At 41.8% G+C, this 22644-nt stretch overlaps 2 protein-coding genes across 3 annotated transcripts in view; both read left to right on the top strand.

Moving 5' to 3' along the window:
• The first annotated feature begins 953 nt into the window (after positions 1-953).
• TMEM231 (transmembrane protein 231) lies at positions 954-20673 on the top strand. The gene is made up of 7 exons (XM_017645695.3): positions 954-4005; positions 4093-4262; positions 15404-15532; positions 15855-15998; positions 16815-16896; positions 18375-18480; positions 18819-20673. The coding sequence occupies exons 1-7, from the start codon at positions 3579-3581 to the stop codon at positions 18997-18999; spliced, it is 1239 nt and encodes a 412-aa protein (XP_017501184.3). The 5' UTR covers positions 954-3578; the 3' UTR covers positions 19000-20673.
• The window catches only part of LOC108387438 (carbohydrate sulfotransferase 6), a 28451-nt gene continuing 9811 nt past the window's right edge, over positions 4005-22644 (top strand). Inside the window, exon 1 of one of the 2 annotated variants that reach the window (XM_017645697.3) lies at positions 4005-4151. The gene's annotated coding sequence lies outside the window, so the exon portion shown is untranslated. Of the gene's footprint in view, positions 4152-4202; positions 4263-22644 lie in introns of those variants that run through there. The other variant, XM_036993842.2, reaches the window with a different exon arrangement.

The following is a 22644-nucleotide window of genomic DNA, read 5'->3' as shown; positions in this document are numbered from 1 at the left end:
TGGGGCGAGGATGTCGGGAGCTGATAACAGGAATGGAGTCTCGGTGGCGTTGGTAACGGGAAAGGAAGTTTCGGGGTCTGGCTGGCGGAATAGGACTCTTATAGAGCTGTTCCTGAGGGAAGAAGTATGACTGGGGCGTTGGTGACGAGGGGGATTTGGGAGGTATGAGTGACCGAAGAGGGGTCTCTGGTGGTTGGTGATGCGAGGAGGTCTGTTTAGGGCATTGACTGGGAAGTATTGTTTGGAGTGGTAACACGTTGGGGGCTCAATACGGGGAGTGTGAGTAGCTTGAGCGGACTGTGTGGGGAGGGGTACTGATGACAATCCGTGGGTTCAGTATTGGGGACAGCCATAAAAGGTTACCTTGGACCTCGACATCGAATTTAAACAAATCCTATTTCCTTCTTTTTTTAATGAATAAATGTTTGAATAAACGTTTAAGAAAGATATCACAAATACATATTTGAGGAATGTAGCATCACACTGATCACAGAGACCCCATAATCCTAACTAGCAGAGGAGTTAGAGGTGATTACCAGGCTCAGAGAATTCCCTTGAGAACTGGTCATGAGACGGGCTTCTTTGGAAGTCAGCGTGGGATTCAGCAATCACAGCCTGTGTGTGCGTCACCTGCCTGAGCATATGCCTTGAGATTCTCCAGTGATGTCATTCCTTTTCTCCCTAGTGGAGTCATCAAAGTGGTCTGTTCTGGGTCATCATCTGTTTATGAGCTGGTGAATATGTAACAAGAATATTCACTTAATTGGGCACATGATCCTCACCACGTGATTGTGATTCTGATACATCTGATAGGCCTGTATGTTAGGACATTGTCATTCATCATTTCCTACAGTTGAAATTCCTGATGGATGCTGTGGAATCTAGGATTTCTAATGTGAGGCTCTGGCCTTGTATTGTCAGGGAGCTGATGACTAGTGTGGGCAAGGAGGTGGGTGGGAAACTGCATCATTCCAAAAGTCCATTCCAAAAGTATTTTTGTTATTTAAAGATCGTGTGTCTGAGCAACCAAAATATGCTTCTGTTTGCTTGCTTGTTTTTAATGGAGTGAAAAATCTTGAATTTTGTACCTAGAAATTATTATTGTTGTATGCAGGAGCTCTGTTCTGGGAGTTGGGGAAAAGCAATGAATAGAATGTTCAACACCTAAGCTTTCTTGGAGTTTTCGTCCTAGTGGGACAAGACAAAAAATAAATATGTCAGGTAATGATAGGCACTGTTTAGAAAAATAAAGCAGAGTTAGTGACTAGAAAGTGATGGTGGGACAGATTGCTAATTAGATAAAATAGGTAAAGTGCTAATTAGACAAAATATTCTAGGAACAGGAAGGAACCCCTTATGGCTATAGCTAATCACCAAGGGGGAGTATGTTAGGAGTATGTTAGAACAAAACCCTTGAGCTTTGAATTCCACGTGAATAACTTTGGATTTTGTTAAGAATGAAATGAGAAGTCACTAGACAGTTCTAAGCAGAGGTGTGATATGATATAACTTTCCTTTTTAAGTGATCCAGCAAGCTTCTGTGAAGACAGTAACCTATGGGAAGTTGAGCATGGAAACAAGGGGAACAGTTAAGAGGCTGTTGTGATAATCTGGGTGGAAGATGTAGGCTTAGACTAAGATGGTGTCTATGGAGGTAGGGGGAGACAGTTGCATTCTATATAGATTTTGAAGGTAGAGCTGATATCCAATTTGCTAATAGATTGGATATTAGGGGTGAGGGACAAGTCAAAGTCAAGGTTTTTTGAAGGATGAAATTACCATTTACTGAAAGAGTATAGCCAGTGTGGGAGTGAAATCAAAAGTTTGGTTATGGATATATTAAATATGAGATGCCCAAGAGACACACTAAGTGAAGATGTAGAATAGGTAGATGGACCTATGAGTGTCAAACTTAGAAGTATTTAAAGCTATTGACCTGGATGAGTCCACTAGAGAGTGAGTGAAAAAATGAAAATACCTATTTTGCAAATAGAACTGAACACTGAGGAATGAAGATGGTTGTTCACTATCTGATAATGAATCAGTGAACTAGTTAGAAACTGAACTGAAGACCCTACTTCCCTTTACAGAGCTGGTCATTGTGTCCTAGTCCAAGGCAAGTATACACCACTTTGCACCTGGAAGAGCTTAGTACACTTCTCGGGAAAGGTACTGCTCACCAACTTATAGACATGTGACCTGATGGTCTCAATGATATGCAGTGTCTTTCTATTTTGTATCTTTAGCTACTTTCTTGACTTCTTTTTCCAGTTTCCCATTCTAATTGGTTTCTCTGATCTGCCTTGATAACATGTCACTTTTTTTTTTTACCTATCGGATCATTATCTTTAGCTTAATGAATGCTCTGAGAACACTGGATATCTTCCTTGACAGATCTTTAGCATTTTATAAAAAACGAATTTCTCTTTTTAAAGAATTGAAACAAAACGTCAAAGACTAGCTTCTTCAAATAATGGAAGCAAAGAGTAAAATATTGGTATCCATTATTAGTAAATGCTTTTGCAAGGCTCATGGCATTAGCTAACGTGTTTCCTTCTTTTGAAGGAAAACTTCCTCAGAACAGAGGAGTCACCCTCAAAAGGTGACACTAGAACCAGCTATTCTAGAACCTTATTTTAATGTTATTTAAATAAATGAAAGCCATCCACTTAAAATATAGATACAGTGTAATGTCAGAATCATAACATCTATTTAAACCTAACAATTGCTGTATTTAAGAGCTGAGCTGTGTTGCCACCCCAGAAAAGCTTCAAAGAAAGAATAAGTAGGACTGGACTGGATACAGAAAAAAGCAGCTTTTGGCTGATGACATTGTCACCTTGGACTGTGGTAAGGACCCTGGATAGCTGGGCAGGCCTTTTTTTTTTTTTAAGTTTCAAGTGGCAGGAGTTCATTAAGCAAAGTGAAAACAAAACACCTCTCCATAAGGCAGGAGAGCAGGCTGTCTGGAAACCAGAAGCAGGCCCAAATGGGCAGGTCTTGACCTCCCAGTGTCTGTGTTGTTAGGATCTCAGCTGTTCTCTTCATCTAAAAGCCACTTCTTGGTTGCTTTCAAAATAGGGGCATCAACTACTAGACTCCACGCTGAGCACAGAGTAGTTAAAATAAATCCTTCTGCCATGTTCAAAATATGGTTTGGGGGTGGTGGTGAAAGCATTCAATTGAATGGAAGCATTCAAGTGATAAGCCAATGTTATCTGTGGGGAGGACCATAGCTTTCCTTACAACTGGTTGCCAGACTTATACCCAATATAAAGTAAATATAGCAGAGAGGTATGTAGTTATCATTTATCCCTCGAAGAGCCAGATTTGTGTCCTGTTTCCGGGTCTGTCCTGCTGTGGAGTATAGTGAAAACAACAACGTTTGGAAATAAAGGGCCTGGCTTTGGTCTTACGCCAGGACCAGACCAGGACCACTGACAGTTCTGTGCATTGTCCTTCAGGGTACAGTGTGCCACGAATGGCTGGACTTTTAAGTATGAACCACACTGAAGATTAACAGATGGCACGTAGCAAGTATTTTAGTTGATTTTTTATGAAAATCTTACTTTACACCAATGTTAACGCGGAGGACTACGACCTCAATGCACAGAAACATCCTACTTACGCTCAGCCCTCTGGGAAAACGTGTGAAACGCGTCCAGCGAGATCATCAGTCAACCAGTGGTCGCCGCGCCCTGTTAGCCCCACCCCTACCCATGCCCCGCGTCCTTCCTATTGGTTCCTTTGCCTGCGTTCTGTTGCCGTGGAGACCAGGGCTATGGCAACCAGGAGAAGCCAAACTTGGTCCTTCCTCTGGAACCGCGGAGGGATCCCGGCTCGCGGCGGGATTCGTCGCGGCGTTCATGGCGCTGTACGAGCTGTTCTCTCACCCTATCGAGCGCGGTTACCGCGCAGGGCTCTGCTCCAAGGCCGCGGTGTTCCTGCTGCTGGCCGCCGCGCTCACGTACATCCCGCCGCTGCTGGTGGCCTTCCGCAGCCATGGTGAGCCTGCCCCGACCGGTGCGCGACACAGCTCCCCGCGGCGGCCTTCCTGACCTTCCCGCCGCATGCCTGTCCTCTTTACCTCAGGGTTTTGGCTGAAGCGGAGCAGCTACGAGGAGCAGCCCACCGTGCGCTTCCAGCACCAGGTACTGCTCGTCGTCCTGCTGGGCTCCGAGCGCGGCGGGTTCCTGGCCTGGAGCACGTTCCCCGCCTTCAACCGGCTGCAGCGGGATCACCTGCGCGTCCCGCTCGTTTCGGTGCGTGGTTCCCGGCTGGGCCTAGCCGCCCATCCGGACTTGGACGGGAGTGGGAGGGAAGAAGGGAGCGAGCTTAGAACCCTCGGAAGCAGCGTACACAAATTCATTAGCTTGAGCATATATTTAATTTCCTGGGAATTAAATCGCATGTTTCGTTCGACTTCTCCAAGCCGTCCCCAACCCCAAGAAACTGCTGCCAGCGTATGAGTGTCCTACCGAGTCCAGACGCCTGGGGAAAGCATGTCTCTGACCGCCCCCTGTCACTCCCTTGGGTCTGGCCGTCGGAAATAGGCATATATTTTTATGCAGACTCGACTCGTGGAAGCCTAGACGCTGATTGGTTAAGAGACCTCCCCAGAAAGTGCTGCCGGTCCAGTCCCTCCTCCCTGGGCTTGTCTCATTAGATGCTGTTTCAGCAGCTGTCCGGATGACAAGGAAGCATTTCACTCTCTATAATGTATATTTGATTCAGAAAGAGTGCTTCCTGTACAATCACTGCCCTTCTGCTTATTTTCTGAAAACATTTGCCTTTAGAAATCTGAAGATCATGGTTTTCCTCTCTCCAAAGTTGAATCTCTTTAGAATAGCTCTGAGATGATTGTCCTACAAGTCAAATCTGTGTAGCTGAGAAAACAAAAATTCGTACTTTTTCCAGCAAGTAAGTAAAATGAAAGTTTTAAATCTGGTCATATGAATAACAACAAAAAAATGTATTTCAGATTACTTTAAATTTTCTTGTATTCTAGTTTTTAAAATGCGTGCTCATTGTAGATTATTGAAGAGCTACAGGTATATATAATGACAAAATTAAAGGCTCAGTTTGGTTAATCAAGGATGTTCTTAACAGCTGCAAAGTATTTCATGCTATGGAGTAACTAATGTATTTAACCAGTTCCTTACTGATGGATATTTGATTTGCTCTTTTTTTTTTTTTTTCACTATTAGAATGTTGCAGTGAACAAGATTTCGAGTAAATCTTACACCTCTAAACATCAAATTTCAGGGAACTGGAAAACAAGCTGTTGAAATTGTTTAAGTACATAGAAAACTAAGCAAGCAAATAAAATAATTATTCACTTCCGAGAAGTAAGAGAAAAATGAGAAAGGCAAAGAAAAAATGATCAGAGTTGTGAATAGGGTTTACCTATTACTTAGATAACCAGAAGGAGAGTTTAACTTTTTGGGGGTGGGTGGAATGGGGAGAAGGTATCTGGGGATGGGAGGGCTGGCAAGAGGAAGGGCAAGAAAACTAATCTTCATCTCTCTTTGTGGAAAGTCAGTAGAGAATTCTCAAAAGTGAGAAATGAGAAATGTCAATGCAAATGTTACTTGAAGGTATGGAAATATGTTTCTAAATAATCAGGTAAATGAGATGAAAATATTTGCCATGGGGTGGAGATCTGCTGGTTTTGTAGCACACATTGCTGAACATTTTGATTCCTTAAATTATCAGGCCTGTTAAATTGATTGTAAAAGAACTGGGAACAAAAAAATAGAGTAGGAGACAAATTTCTTTCAGTAGCTCCTCACTAATCATGACATGTTGCCTGTTGTTATTCTTTTTTGAGATTCTAATACCCCTGGAGAAGGGTGACTGGATGAGAGGCCAGTGTTGAGGTCCACTTACTTTTATATACCCACTGCGCTTGCAGGAGTCCCTGTTCCCTTTCCAAATGTGGAGGCAAAGGTTTTTTTTTTTTATTCCAAACGAAACATTAACTTGTCGAGAGCTGAGATAACCACACATCGCATGCAATTTAATCTGGCAAGGAAACAGGCCACTCGGAATTGCTAACTAGGCTTAATTCATTATATCTTGGTGAATGCTGTACTTTTTGGTCTTACAAGTCTTTCAAATTGTGCATTAATATATTTACCCAGGCCTCATGGAAAATGTATGGGGATGGTAATAGAAATACTGTATCCTTGTTTAAATCACATTACATTTTTTAAACAGCTCAAGTGATTACTCAGAAAGATCACACCTTCTTCTGAAGCATTTATGAAACAATTATTTACATTACATTAAAAACTTATTTTGCCTTGAAAAAAATAATTAACTTGTTAGTTTACTTTAGGTTAGCATTTCCTGCCTTTTAAATCTTTGGTAGAATTTTTTTCTTCACATTTGTATTTTCCTCTCTGTCGTACTTTTCTGGCTACTTGAGTATAAGAAATAACCATGAAAATTTTAAATAATCATGAAAACAAGGTATAGCATTAGGTTTCATTCATTTGTTCTTTTCACTTGGTCTTCCACCACAATTTCTTGGCTCCCCAGCTGGAATGCTAGTTAGCTTCTTATCTCTGTAACCAGAAACTACTCCCTTGAGGGCACAGCCCATATTCCTCCAACTGCTGGTGCGTGTGTGTTCCGATTTTAAACCTATGAAACCAAGATTACCTCACACTTTTCTGGTGCCCATAACTACTAATCCTCTTTAATACTGGGTTATTTTACACTGTAAAACACAGAAACAAAGCCCCTCTTTCTTGGTTTTTTTTCCCCCCCTCCATTCTAAGCCAGTTCTATAAGTAATTTATGATTTTATCATCTACAGTCTTTCTCAGTAAATTATTTGCTTCCTCTCTGGCTGACTATGTGGTTTGACAGTAGTTTGAAATCATAAATGAGTTAAAAAATATAATGGAAGTACAGATCTCAACAGCAACACAAAAGAAAAACTAGTTAGGAATAAATTTAAGAAATGTGCAAGAGTTTTGAAGTTCCATATGAATAAAACTTCAAAAGACTGTTGAACAACACAAAAGAGAAAAAATGGCAATTCAGGTCATGTTCCTGAATAGGAAAATTCAGCATCATAAAGATGTCTGTTCTCCTTATGTTAATCTATAATTTTGATGCACACTCAATGAAAACAACAATTGAGGGGTTGAAACAGACATATGGAAACATAAGCAAAAAATCTAGGAGAAAAAAGGGAAGTAAATACAAGGAGAATAGCTCTACCAGATATTAAACTATACTTTAAAACTTATTGATAAGAAGCAGTAAGGTTTGAGGATTTGTATAAAAAGCATGGAAATGAACCCAACTAGGACAAAGGTGTCTTTTTAAGACAGCAAGGAAAGGTGACTTATGCAGTGAAATGGTATTGAAATAACTGGGAAGCTATCTAGAAAAAGTAAAGTTGGAGCCAGTCCTCAGACTGTACAGCAGAAATAAAGTCCAGATAAATTAAAATTAGATTTAAAATATGAAATCATAATAGTACTAAATCAAATGAATGAAAGCTTTTGCATCAGAGGGTAGGAAAGGTCATTCTAAGGATGACATAAGATCTGCAGGACATGAACATCTTTGGTAAATGCAGCTATATAAAAAATAAAATAATTTTTTAAATTACTGGCATGGTAAAAAACATAAGCAAAGTCAAAACACAAATGACAACCAAGAAAATTGTTTTACCATTGTGTAACTTGTAAAGGGCTAATTTTCCTAACAGTGCCTGCAGATCTATAACTTAAGACCAACTATCTAATAGAAAAATGGGCAAAGAAAATGAACAGTTTATAGGGAAAGAAGCACACATAACTCTTACACATGTGAAAGTACACTCATAATTAGAGAAACACACATTTAAAAAGCATTTATTATCACTTTTTATCCGTCAAAGGCAAAAATTGTAGTTTGATAACACTGGGCAAGATGTAGGGAAACACGCAAGCATTCCTGTATATCACTGGTAGGAGTTTACATTGGTACAGTCTCTTTGAAGGACTGTTTGTCCATCTGAACATACTGTATTTGTCAAAATTACAAATGCATGTGCCTGCTTCTACTTCTAGTAGGTGTCTTAAAGTTTGTGCACATACATGAAATGACACATGTAAAAAGTTGCCCATTGAAGCATCATTTATAATGGGAAAAGATGGTAAACAACCTATGTAGCAATAGAAATCTCACGGAAGAAATTGTGGTTCATCTACCCAGCAGAATGTTACATAGCTTTTGTTTTTAGTGAAGTGGTTCTACATATACTGATGTACAGTAATAACCTCCAAGAGAAATTGATAAGCACAAAAAACCAAAAATTGTATATTTCCATTTATACAAAAATAATAGAAAAAATTAAAAGAATATGCATGTGTGCATATGTATCTTATATATACACACCCACATGCATAAATGAATGCTTTGCTACCTGGAAGGATATGTGTGTGTGTGTGTGTGTGTGTGTGTGTGTGTGTGTGTATACATCTATGTATATTCACACATATATGCATGTATGCTTTCGCTATCTCTGAAAGGATTCAAAAGAAACTGACAGCATTGATTGCTCTGGGAAAGTAACTAGATTACTGAAGTTACAGTGAGAGAGACTTTTTTACTACATAGTCTTTGTACCTTTTTAATTTTGTACCATGGGAATGTAATACATATTCAAGATTTTTAAATTATAATGACAGTTTTTAAAGGAAAAGTTTAAAAGTGCCCATATAAGACAAAAACAAATCTAAACAAAAATTTTAAAGCAGATCAGTATATAAAATGGTGTAGCAACTTTGGAACATAGTTTTCAGTTTCTCAAAAAGTCCAGCTTACAAGTTACCATGTGTTCCAGCATTTCCACTCCTAGGTATATGTGTACCCAAGAGAATTGAAGACATAAATCTACACAAAAACCTGTGCACAGTTGTTCATAGCAGCCTTATTCATGATACCAAAGAAGTGGAAACAACTCAAATGTCCATCAATGAATAAATGTATAAACAAAATGTGTTACATCCATGCAATGGAATATCATTTGGCCACAAAAAAGAGTGGACTCATAATACATGCTACAACATGGATGAAACTTAAAAACGTTATGCTAAGTGAAAGGATCTAACTACAAAACACATATTATATGATTCCATGTATATAAAATCCCCAAATAGCTCTGTAGAGATAGGAGGAGATTACGGGTTCCAGGGGCTTCAGGAATTGCAGAATGGGGGAGACGAGTAGTGACCTGCTAACTGGTTTCTTTTCACAATGAAAATGTTTCGAAATTGGAATTAGTGATGACAGTCGCACAACTTTGTGAATATACTAAAATGTACTGATTTGTATATTTTTACATGGTGAAAGCTAGGGTATGAATTAAGTCTCAATTCTTTTAAAAAGCAGGTGAAGAGGATGTCAGGATGGCCAAGTGGCCTAAGGCGCCAGACTCAAAAAGCAGGTGAAGTGATACCCTACAAACCATAGTCATAAAATTAACATTGATTTACTATGCCTCAGGCATATGTTAAGCCTTTTATCCTTAGACAATACATTTAAAGTCCTTCACAACCTTCGTGGCCTGTAGTAATCACTTAGTGTTAGTTATAATTTTTTTTACCTACATTATCTCTTTAATCTTAACAGTAGCTTTGTGAGGTAGAGGTTATAACCCCATTTTACAGATGAAACCGAGACTCAGAGAAGTGACTTGATTTGCCTTAGCTCTCAAGTGAAGTCAAGACTACGAGTCAACGAGTCAAGACAACGAGTCAACGACGTATTCTGTATCTCATACTCTTAAACCGTGTGGCAACAAAATACTTTTCTAACTCTGAACATACAGCTATACTAACTACAGGCTGTCCAAGAAACTGCCCAGGAAGCCAAGGAAGCAGTGGTTTTAGGTTAAAGTATGACTGAATGCTGGGAGGTGGCCTTGTGCTTGCTGACATGGGGAAATGCCTCAAAGTCAGAATAGCCTGCCTTCTGGTTTGGACAGCATCTCTAAAATTCTTATGCTTTTAATGCTTCGAAGGTTGAGTTTCTTGTTTCTAGCAAGATGGGAAAAGCACAGAGTGACCTTTGCCTTCAGTGAGCCTGACTTGACTCTTCAAGGTATCTGTGGACCCAGAGAATATGGCTGAAAGCTATAGGAGGCTGCAGGGAAATGAATGGAAAATGCCGTGTATCTGAGACCCCCTTTTTTATACATCTTTGAAATCAGTGCATCTTCCTGTTTGTGGTACATTACAAAAGCCATTGGAACCCCCCTACACTGTTGATGGGAATGTAAATTAGTTCAACCATTGTGGAAGGCAATATGGAGGTGCCTCAAAAACCTAAAAATAGAAATACCATTTGACCCAGGAATTCCACTTCTAGGAATTTACCCTAAGAATGCAGCACTCCAGTTTGAAAAAGACAGATGCACCCCTATGTTTATCGCAGCACTATTTACAATAGCCAAGAAATGGAAGCAACCTAAGTGTCCATCAGTAGATGAATGGATAAAGAAGATGTGGTACATATACACAATGGAATGTTATTCAGCCATAAGAAAACAAATCCTACCATTTGCAACAACATGGATGGAGCTAGAGGGTATTATGCTCAGTGAAATAAGCCAGGCGGAGAAAGACAAATACCAAATGATTTCACTCATATGTGGAGTATAAGAACAAAGAAAAACTGAAGGAATAAAACAGCAGCAGAATCACAGAACCTAAGAATGGACTAACAGTTACCAAAGGGAAAGGGACTGGGGAGGATGGGTGGGAAGGGAGGGATAAGGGAGGGGAAAAAGAAAGGGGGCATTATGAATAGCATGTATAATGTGGCGGGGGGGATTGGGGAGGGCTGTGCAACACAGGGAAGACAAACAGTGATTCTACAGCATCTTACTATGCTGATGGACAGTGACTGTAATGGGGTTGGTGGGGGCGGGACTTGGTGAAGAGGGGGGGCCTACATAATGTTCTTCGTGTAATTGTAGATTAATGATACCAAAATAAAAAGCCATTGGCCAGGAGACAGGGTTGGCATAGTCCTCGTTGCCTACAGTGTGCAAACCTCAAAAATTTCAGCATCAAAACTTGTAGAAGAGGCATCAGCAACTTGAAAGAAAACCCCAGAGACAATAATAAAACATTATTTTAGCACTAGAACCAAATGATATGCAGGTAAGGGAATGTTCAAGAGGTACTTAGAAAGAGGCTTGCTCTACATAATTTTAAAGCTTGCTTGACAGCCCAGACCAATGACTTTTAGTTCCTTTCATGTATGTTTTTTAAAATGCAATATCACCAATGTGCTTGATGGCACAAAGGGTAAAATTGCATAGAAAAGTGTAGCTATCATTGAGTCAAAAAGTGATTCAAAAGTATCATGGTATAAAGTTTTAAGAATCCCCAGATTAATGTATTTTTCTTACAGTTTTCTGTGTGCGTAGATATGATATCTGATATAAATATGCCTAAGTCTAAAAGCTTTTTCAATCAGTATAAAATCTCTAAGTAATTAGAAGGCATTGTGTCATAGTTTAATTGGAAATATTTTTGCTTTCTCACTGGTGTGTAAAATAATGACGCATTTTATAACTGATCGTATTTGAGATTCATTAAAATACAAGTAGCAAGGATCTGATGAGTGTAGGAGCCATGAAGGTGCAGCCCCTACTTTGCTGGAGACCCAAAGGGTATTTTCAGCATAAAAAGGAAACAATGGAACACCCAGTGATGACAAGTATATGGTAAAATGGATGCTGGTATAAACTAGGAAATTAACCTTTAATAAAAGAACATGGCTCAAAAGAACAAAAGGAGCCAAACAGAATTCCAACAAACCAACAAATAATGTGGAATCCCTGGGTGGGAAAAATGTAGCAAGTCTGGACACTCCGGAGACAGTGCAGTTCATAGAGTCGGACGCTGTGTGGTCACTGGGTCTTGTCTCAACCCCTTGTCCTTTTCTTAGTGATGCTCTTGCTGATGCTGAAAACCAGTCTCCTTTGCACGCCACCTCCCTACTAAAGTCCTGCCAGTAGGAGGCATGAGGAGCCTTATTTTGGGAGGAGGAAGAAACCGGAAACTGCAGCCAGGGTGAAGTGCATCACTGGGTGATGCAAGCAAGGAGGAAGATGTTTCTCCAGCCTTGTGGACCACCCTAGGGGTTCCTCCTCCAAGCACCAGCTGGCCAGCATTCCTTCCTTTAAGTCACGTCCCAGCTCCTTAAGGTCATGTCCCAGCTCTTTGAGGTCACGGCCGCCCCACCCCTCCTCCTCCAGCCCTAGGCACAGGGGCCGCTTCCTGCTTCCTGCAGTGATGTCTGGGTCACTGCATTATCTCCTCTTTGCCTTTTTTGTCCTCTAATACCCGTTACTAATTAGCCTCTATACTAAATTCCCTCTCTTAAAGTAACTCGGTTTGTCTTTCTGATTGGACCCTGGTTGACATAGGTAGACTGTTGGGCACTGACTAAATGCAACAATGCCTGTATTTATCCTATCTAGTATATTAGTGCTGGTTTCACCTGTATCTGTAAAGGGGGTATCCCGCTTTAACCACCAGGAATCTTTGAAATTAGGGTTCTCCTGGGATATTATAGGAAAAGCACTGAATCTGGGGTCAGTAAACCTGAATCCTAGCCCCAGTTTGTCATTGGGCTGCATGCCTTCTCTTAGCCTTGCTGTAACCATATAAAGAGCATGATGGTACCTACCTCTCTAATTATTGCTAGTTATTACTATTATTAGTAATACCTCTCTCCTGGGATAAGAAGAGGGATAAGATAGAACAATCAATGGATACAAAAATTGCCTCAAAGTTCACCTACAACTTCTAAAAATAAGGTGATGGTGTAATTTATGATTTCTCTTAACCAAACATACCAATTGGGTTTTAAATACTAACCTTGAACTTGTGTTAAAGCAGTTTTAGCTTTTTTAATGCCTGCTTTTAGAGCTGTTGCATATGTGTTAAGCATGACTTGAAAGAAGTGGAATTAAATAGTTGATTTCATCAGTGGTCTCGGTGATAGCATAGGAGTGTAGCCCACCTTGCCAGCCCTGTGGGAGTGAGGGTCTGGCCTGGTGAGGGGGCGTTTGTGGGAGACGCACTGTCTGCATCATCACTTGTCCCCTCGGCTCCGTCTCAGCCACACTGGCCTCACCGCAGTCGCTTAAACCCTGACCTGTTCTAACACAGGGCACGTGCACCTTGTTAGCCCCACTCACTTTTCCCCCAGGTATTTCCAGGCTTCGTCACTTCACTTCATTCCGGTCTCTGACAGTCACATCTTCCTGAATGTTTGCTGTAAAAATCTCTGGTAAATTCTACACTGGTCAGTCTCTAACTTTAACCTGCTTCGTTTCTCTATGACCCTTGTCACTACCTGAGAGTGGTACATATGTATTTTGTTTATTCATTTATTTTCTGCTTCCTTGGCTGGAAATGTAAGCTCCGTAAGGGTGGGGACTTTGTCTATTTTGTTTTCTTGTATATTCCCAGCACTAGAAACAGTGTCTGGCACATAGTAGACCTTCAAAAACAGACTTGACAGATTAATGAGTGAGTTAATGACTAGACACTGGTGCTGTGCCAGATTTCCGTCCTCTGTGAACTTGGAGTAAAATGTGCACAAACAAGTATATAGACTTACACTCATCCTTTTGATGCTGTCTTCTTGCAAACATATCTGTCCTACCCAACATCTCCTTGAGTTAGTTAGCTAGTTAGTTAATTAGTTTGAAGTCTGGACATTTTAGTTCTGGAAAGAGTATGAGATTTGAAATCAGATGTGGTTTCAGATTGTGTCTTTACCATTACTAGCTGCCCAATACATCCCCTAACTACCCTAAGCCTTAATTTTCTCATCCAAACAATGGGGAGAATGCCCGCTCTGCTTACCTTAGTCTTACTGTAAAGATCAAATGAAATGCATTTGTCTCCCTCCCACACTGTGTTGGGAGTCTGGATTCTTCCATCAGTCCCCTCCCAGCCATTATCCTCTCTTGCAAGTCTGAGATATTTGATCTTTGTCTGCCTGTCCAACCCTAAAGATCCAGGAGGGGTGGATCCACTGCAGAGTCAACCTGATTTTGCCTTCCAAGTCTTCCCAGATACGAACTGAAGACAATACACATGAAGACAAGGCAGCCTCTTTTCCATCCTACTCATAATTGCTAATATATAATTGCCTCGGCAACTTGATCATCTGCCCCGGTAACAGATATCCCTTCTCTACACTTGCAAAGCCGTTGGAACAGGACAGAGAAAACAGTATCCAACAGAAGAGAGAGCAGAGGTTTCTCTATGACAAGGCCTAGGATAAGGACATTATTGTCCAGAAGGAAAGAAATGGTTGAAAGTTTCTGAAAACAGATAGCTCCATCTCAAATGGCCTTATCAGCCTGAAAAAGAACAAAGAAAGAATCTCTCCCTTGCATAATGGTAATGGTGGAAACAAGATGAATCACTAGATGGGAATGTTGATATACCATGCTAGCGTCCTTCTGGGAATGGATGGTGGAAAAGGATCAGTTGTAGCAACAAGATCCAGAGTTGCACCAAGGAATCATGTCAGTAACTGTCTTCCCTGCAAGTCATCTTAGGACCACAGGGAGGCAAAACTGGATAGTGACGCTGGATTCTGATGTTTTTTTACGAGCTGTAATTTGTCTTGTTTCCCTCCTTGGATCTCTGTTTTCTGCACTTTCTTGTCCATAATTTATAAAATATCTGTATAGTTATAATGCCTTACTGATTTTACTTAGCTTCCTTTTTCATTGTATTGATTGGTACTAAAAGATGTGCCAGGCCTTAAAAGTCCTGACCTCAATGATGAGGTGAGGTCCAACTTTGATAATCTGAAGCAAAGACACTTGTGGTTAAAGAATGTATAAATAGCACTTGGTGTTTTTCTGCTGAGTCTGTCCGGGGAGTGCATAATGATGAGGATCATTTCTCTTCTCTCCTAAAAAGTTGACTTCTAGAGACATAGAAGTCAATTCTGATGCTGATGTGCCAGTTAAATTTTCCATACAAACTCAGGCATGTTTCTGAAAAAGTAAACAACAGCAACGAAACAAACCAAAAAGATCAAATGAGACAACTGAAAAAGAAAAATGCCACCTGGATGTTTACCATTGTTACTCCTACTTCAAGTTCCCATTCAGTTTGGCACCTGAATGTTTGAGAAACTTGAGTATGACGTTCAGGGACCATATGCATTGTGTCTCTTTCCCCAATACTGATCAACTTATGCCTATTTATTTTTCTCATTTTCCTTCAGTGAGGGCGATAATGCCTGTGTATTGCAGAATAGTGGATCGTTGCCTAGGTACAACAATGTACAGTGTGGGTTCTTCTCAGACTTGTTAAGGACAAAGGCCGCTGGCCCTCTTTGGGTTTCCTAGACTAGAGAAGAAGACAGGAACCAGGACGGGAAAATGGACGTGTTACATTTTAAACTGGAGCTTCCCCTGCAGTCCACGGAGCACGTTCTTGGTGTGCAGCTCCTCTTGACTTTCTCCTACCAGTTGCACGTAAGTCAATTCCTTAGGGAAGCCCATCCTTTCCCTTTTGTTTTTGAATTGAAAAGAGCCTTCTTTCTTATTTCTAGGAAAACCCACACTGCAGATGGCTCTTTTCTGAGTGTAGTTTGGGATTAATTTAGGCAAATGGAATGTTTTTCATTGGGGTCATATTGATTGTACAAGCTACTGACAGGTCAAAGGGCTCTGGGAAGAGGGCTTCCTGCATGGCTAATCCAGGTATGTTAGGCTTCAGCTGCCAACAAGTGATACTTAGAACCCAGAGCCGTTCAAATCTGATCTGGATTGGGAATGCCTCTTCTGATGATTTCAGAGGATGTCGACATTCGTGATGCAGAGCATGGCGTTTCTCCAGTCTTCCTTTGCTGTTCCGGGGTCCCAGTTATATGTGAATGGAGACCTGAGGCTGCAGCAGAGGCAGCCCCTAAGCTACTGTGGCCTGGATATTCGCTACAACGTAAGGATGCTTCTTACTGGCATCTCCTCTGTTTCTCTCTGTTACTGGTTATCAAGTTCTTTGAAGATGAAGAAATGAAAGTTGGAAATAGTATATCTCTGTGGGTGGCACAGAAGAGGATTTCTGAGGAATTCTTTCAAAATATGGAGGTAGATACATGTGTGTTTACATCTCCAAAGAGAGAAAAAAAATCTGTCTTCATCTTTAAATTGTTGTTTTCAGGTGCACGTGCGCACACACACGGCATATTCCAAGTGATCTTTTTCAGTTCACATAAAACATTTGAAAAATAATACTAACCACCATTTATTAAGCATAGAGCATATGCCATCCCTGGGTTAAGAGATTTAAATATATCATCTCATTTAATCATCACAGCAACCTTATGGGATGCTTACTCCTGTCACTACCCAGCCCTCCAGCCACTTGTCTTTGTCCCTTTGCTCCTTTCTGGCCACCCGGGCCTTTTCGCCATTCCTCAGACCCAGGAAGCAGCTCCTGCCTCCGGGTTTTTGTACTTCCTTTCCCTCTCTATCAAGTACCCACTTTGGTAGCTTATTCGAACAAAACTTTAAAACCTGTAAAAGGTAGATTTTGGCCTCTTATTTCCGTCCTGCAAATGAAAATACCGAGAGTAAGTGACTTAATGTTGTGAGAGAGTTCGTTCATCCTTGACAAAAAGATTACTGATACTGGAATAGGCCATCAGAAACAAGGGGGTGGTCTCTGAGATGAGCCTGTTGCTGGGGCAGGAGGCAGAAGATGAAAGGAGAAGTCACTCAGGCGCTCAACCCACGTCCTCCTGTGGTGTCCCAGGTGTCTGTCATCAACGGGACCAGCCCCTTTGCCCGGGACTACGACCTCACCCACATTGTTGCTGCCTACCAGGAGAGGAATGGTGAGTCGTGGGCAGTTTATTCAGGTGCCCCTGAAGGACTTTCCAGGTTGGTGGGCACTTTGGAGAGAAACAGAATCAGGGCCCTTGTCATGGTGACGATGTCAAAATGAGTGAATGTTCAGCAGTGGGAGGCTGACAGGCTACCCAGGACTTGTCCTTTTTCTCCTGACCTAGAGGCCCGCGCCCTACCCCTTCCCTCCCCTCCTCCTGTGGTCCAGCGGGGTAGTGCTGATTCACTGCCATATTTATCTGCCACTGGCTCGATAGGTTTCCTTTTGTATAGATAAGCCTGTTGAGTTGTTCCCCACACCACACCTATGAAAGAAGCCAGAGACAAATTGCTGTCTGTTGTCAGATGAAAATAGGGAATGTGGGTAACTCACCCCATATGAGCATTTGAAGGAGAACAAAGCCCCCCAGGTTCTGGCTCGAAGGTCGTGTTCAGAAAGACAGGCCCAACATGGAGTCACTTCTGCTAGGCCAGGTCACATGATTGGAGCTTAATACCTAATTTAATTGCAGTTTCAACCTCTCCCAGAAATGCAGTCAATCAGGAATTTTCTGATCAGCACTGATAGGATCATCTGTCACACTGTCCTCTCCATCCCCCAAAGGAATCCACCTAATAAGACCCTTTTGTTTCCAAATGAAGGTGACCTCACCCAGATTAATCTTTTTTCTTTTTATGACTTCCTTGTCCTGCCCTTAAATCTCTCTCCCTTTCTTTCATCTCCAGAGCATCTCTTTACTTGCTACAGTGGATGCTGCCCAAAGAATGGTCATTCAATAAAACCAATTAGGTCTTCAAATTTACTTGGATGAATTTTGTTTTTTACCAGCCGAGTGTGTCCATCCCTTACAGAGGAAGGACTCAGGTCATCCCCTGGGTGTCACTCAGTACACTTGGCTGAATGTTGGTCTGAGGTTTTCTCCAAAGACAACCAGCCATCATGGACAGTATATGTAGACATTTACCAAGTGGGTGGCTGCATTTCCACCAGCAGCATTATTCCAAAAATAAAGGGATTTTAAAACAAAAACATTTTTCTACAAATTGGTGTTTTTTTCTTTATTCCTTCTGGTCTTTGTCCATGTGCAAATTTTTAAATATAGCTTCTATTCATAAGTTAGAGATACTTTATGGCCTAAAAAACAGTTATTTTTTATACTTTGTAATACAAATATTTCTCCACACAGCTACAACATTTTAATTGGTATTTGGTGGTATCGTAGGATTCCTTTGCTCAGCCATTCAACAATTGTAGAACACACAGACTGCTTCCAAATTTTTAACATTAACAAATAATATGGGAACAATTTTGCACATTCATTTTCTCTTTCCTTTTGAATTATGTATTTGGGAGAAGTTCTGAAGTGCAGTATTTGCCTGAGAGGTCAAAGAGTATTTTTTTTTTTTAGCCTTCAGTATTTTATTGCCAAAGAGAGCTTTCTTGGAGTAACTCCTGATTGTATTGCAGTAACCACCATCCTGACTGACCCCAATCCCATCTGGCTGGTGGGAAGGGCGGCTGAAGCTCCATTTGTGATTAATGCTATCATCAGATACCCCGTGGAAGTCATTTCATATCCTTTCTGTGAAAGAGCCGACAGCTACTCAGTTTTGAAGAGGAAGAGGACCCCTCCGTTGTGGAAAGCCTTAGACTGGAAATTGCTATAGTGTTGTAGCCCCATAGAAATGACTCTGTTTTTCTGCTGTTCATACAGAAAAAAAAAAGTCATTTCCTGTTCATATTTCTCTCTGAGCAATTCTTCTAAGTCAGAATCATCCATATTTATGTCTTTCATAATCTCTTTATCCTTTTATCTTAAGGGTATTTGAAATATTTTTGCCATTTCCTGTCTAAACTTTGTTTTAACATTTACTTAGAAAATGTCACCTGTGACTCCTTAACTGTCTGCACTTATCTACCAGGATTCTGGGAAATGATAAAGTTTGCCTGGATCCAGTATGTCAGTATCCTGCTTATCTTCCTCTGGTTGTTTGAAAGAATCAAAAGATTTGTGTTTCAAAATCAGGTGGTGATCACAATCCCTGTAACAGCAGTGCCCCGAGGAGAACTGTATAAAGAGCACTTCTCCTAAAAGACGACTTCTGAAAACTCTGTGCAGGACCCTGGCTGCCTCACTGTTGGCTTCTGAGAACTGCCCTTTCATGAACTTTCTGCAAAGAGCCCCTGGACACGGGCGGGCATGTGTGCTTTCCCATCAGAGACAAAGAACATTCCTTTCTAAACCTTTTCTACACTAATTCCCTATCTTCTAAGCATCTGCAGAATCACCAGTGACCAGTTTGTAGAAACATCGAGTGTTCTCCAAGGCTGTGATTTGCTCTTTTTTTTTTTTTGTCTTAGACTTGAATTTCAGGAGAAAACTACAGTCAGTTCAGACACCTTGGAAAGAGTCCTATCTCTGGCCGAGCTAAGACTTTTCCTCTCTTGAACTGAGGAACATGCTCTGCATTTCTTTCCCTGTTGTGAACCACTTTCTACTCTTTTCAGGGCTCTCTCTGTGATAGATATGCAAATCACTAGCGCTTTCCCCTCCTGGGCATCTACATTTCCCATTCAGAGCTTTAATTTCCAGAACTGAGAGGCCTCGAACTGGAGAACTGGAAAGAAAGGGAGCGCTCAAGAGTGGATGTGTGCACGTGTGGGAGGGTGGGCGACACGAGGATACCGGGACCATCCACCTGCCCTCCGTCTAACAGACAGTCGCCTGTCATCGGCTCATCTGAGCAGCCCTTTATCCCTGTCCTGCTGTGGCTGGCTGGCTGCCCTGCCTTTTGCCCTCTGTACGCCTGGAATAACAGTCTGCAGTCAGAAGCGCTGTGTCACGCACAGCCCCCTCTGTAGCAGTGGGGGACATAAGGATCCTCACAACAGGTTCTTTCTCTCTGGCCCTCAACCAACAGCCTGGACACTTGCCATTCCTCCGCCTTAACAGCCCTCCCCCTTCTTGAAAAGGACATGGGTGACAGAGGAGCTGTTGTTGGTACTGGCCCCCCTGCCCAACAACCAGTTTATTTGGAGATCTAAGAGGAAGCCCAGTTTCTTGCATTTCACTTGACTAAGGAACGGCGCCCATCAGAGTGGACAGCTTTGGGGAGGGCACACAAGGAGTGGTGAGGGATAAAGAGGATGCCAGCCTGGGCAGCCCTATCCAGCCTGGCCATTAGGGTGACAAGCAGTGCAGTCAGATTATCCTCACTGCTGGGCGAGTGTCTGCCGAAGAGGCTGCTGAAAGGGACCCGTGCCGCCCGTGGAAGACCCGCTCTCCGTTCTCACCCTGAGGAAACTACACTGCCTCAAGGGACCCCGAGATGTCAGTGGCACTGGAAGGACATGCCCGCTGTGATCCCTGCTTCATGCCCACTTACAAACACTCCTCTGTGTCTGCCTCTATTTACCTTGGAGATTCAGTTATTCCAAGGCACCTTTTCTTTCAGGCCAACCAAAATGAGAGTTTTGGAAACAAAGCCATTTTGAAGTATTGAAGCACAAAAATATCCTAACACTGGCCTCTCTGCCTTTTTTTTTTTTTTTAATATTTAGTGCTGTTAATATGCCTAAAAATGTTTTCCTGAGATTTAAATGAAAAATGGTTTCTGGTGTGAATCCCAAAAAGGTGATGAGATGGGAAGATAGCTAGAGATGTATATAAATACTGCTGGCTATTTTATTAAATTATTTTATTGCAATGTTTTAATAAAGAACCATGATGTTTTGTAACTTTGTCATTAAAATGTTTAAAATGGAAGGTTGCATGTGGCTTTTTAGAGGAGAAAGGTTTGCAAGCAGGGAGGAAGAGAGGGTGGAGGTTGCGCACACTTCTCCGAGTTACTCACCAGCAGTCTAGCTGTGCCAGGGCTCTGCCCAAGGACCTTGGGGCTTTTGTTAGCTCTCTGGCACACGTCGCCTGGTCCAACCCCAAGTAAATGTGAGTTTTTGGTGGAATCCACATGGCTGTGGAAACCACAGGCTGGAAAGTTACAACTGCGTCTGGCGAATATCAAATTGTTTATGGATCAGATGTTGGTAGCTTCTGAACCTGAACCATACAATGTAGCTGCAAGAGAGAAAAAGGTGAGAAATGTGCAGGATTTCATCAACTGAGCTGTAACCCATAGCTAAGGGCTGCAGACAGGTACTCAGTATTTGGATTGGGGAGAGACCCTAATTTTGCCAAATTATTTCCCAGTTTTTGTTTGAATTAAGTGAGGCCCCTTTTGTTTGAAGTAAGAGCGCCACTTAGGTCTCATCCTCTAAGGTTAATAAAGCAATTCTCTGCCTACTGCTTGCTTACTTTCCTTCCCTTCATGCTTCTTAAAGTTTTTTTTTTCAGGCAGAAGAATTTTTTGTTTTGGTCTCCATATCAAATAGTCTGCTTGTAACAATTTTTACCAAACGTTTTGGGATGGGAGACAGGAGAACTGTATTCTAGTAGCGTGGAGGGTACAGAGGACTTGAATGGGCATTTGGCTTTGCGTCTTCCTCGTCATGGGGTGGGGGGAATTCTCTTGGAGCCCCAGAGTTTTCATCTGGAAAATGTGCATAACAGTACCAACTTCATGATGCTACTAAGTTTTGTTGCTTTCTGACCAGATAAATTCTAAATACCTTTTAGGAAAACAGATAATTACAGAAACCTAAGGAAAACAAGTTGTCAGTAAGTACACTTCTTGGGGCTAAAGAGCAGGCTGCCCCAAGATGCGACATTGTGACATGCAGATTATTTCAGGGTTGAGAACAACCAAGTCCCAAAAGACTCAGAAAGAAACTTTGACCTCCCACCTCCCTGTTTCATAAAGAGAACTTGGAGGAACTGCTCCAGAAAAGAGCCAAGGAGGGATGTGGCTCAGTTTGTTTAAATTCCTCCCTGTACCCCGTTGTTTCTGTGTGGGCCAGCAAACGTTTGTTTAACAAGCATTCACTCTCTCACACCCCTTTGAATTGCTCCCCTTTTCCTTTGTGGTCTCAGACCCCTACCTCTTGGTTCAGGATAACCTATATACCTCATTCTCCCTGATTGTCTTTGGAAGCCCTGTCTCTGGCTTCCCTGTATATACATAATTAAACTTTTTTTTTCTCCTGTTAATCTGTCTCATACCGATTTGATTGTTAAACCAGGTAGAAGAACCTCCAGGGCTAGAGGCGATTTCTTCCTCCCAAAAAGCCGCCCAGAGGTCATCACTGGGCATTCTGGTACACATAATTCTGCTCTTTTGTATCGTTTCTCATTTTTTTGCTATCATAAATAACGCTTCTATGAACCTTGTGTCTAAATCCTTTTGCTAGTTTATTTCCTTAAGGTAGATCCTAGGAAGGAATTCCTAATTCAAAAAGCTTATGGCCGTTCTTAAGGGTTTTAGTTCACCTTGCCAAACCACAGCTGGAAAATATGCACTAATTTATACTCCCAGCATCATCGGGTTCTTTCAGATCTCACCACGGATTCCAAGAGGTCAACATTGTCTTTTTGAGATACCTCTCTTACAGGGAGTGGGGTGGAATCCGCTTTATTTATTGAAACATTCCGTATTATTCCGGAGCTACCGTCAAGCTTGTGCCTCTAGGCTGAGGTCATAGCAGGGAGAGGACGGGAGGAGGGGGACAGCCAGCTGCGGGCCTGGCTCATGAGGACCCCCAGGTGTCTCGGCTACCGCGCTGAGAGGCCGCGGGGATCCGCCTGACGTCAAGGTGCCTGGGACGTGGTTCGGGGCTGAGACCG

This window comes from Manis javanica, chromosome 17 (genome assembly GCF_040802235.1).
Source record: "Manis javanica isolate MJ-LG chromosome 17, MJ_LKY, whole genome shotgun sequence".
NCBI lineage: Eukaryota > Metazoa > Chordata > Mammalia > Pholidota > Manidae > Manis > Manis javanica.
The sequence above is the reverse complement of the archived record's forward strand: the minus strand, read 5'-3'. Positions and strand labels throughout refer to the sequence as shown.

Bases quoted from the DNA above. Each gene is read 5' to 3' on its own strand.
- TMEM231 (XM_017645695.3), top strand. From the start codon at position 3,579: ATGTTAACGCGGAGGACTACGACCTCAATGCACAGAAACATCCTACTT. The intron at 4,006-4,092 runs GTGAGCCTGCCC...TCTTTACCTCAG, and splicing joins GGTGGCCTTCCGCAGCCATG to GGTTTTGGCTGAAGCGGAGC. The intron at 18,481-18,818 runs ATATCCTTTCTG...AACTGTCTGCAC, and splicing joins TACCCCGTGGAAGTCATTTC to TTATCTACCAGGATTCTGGG.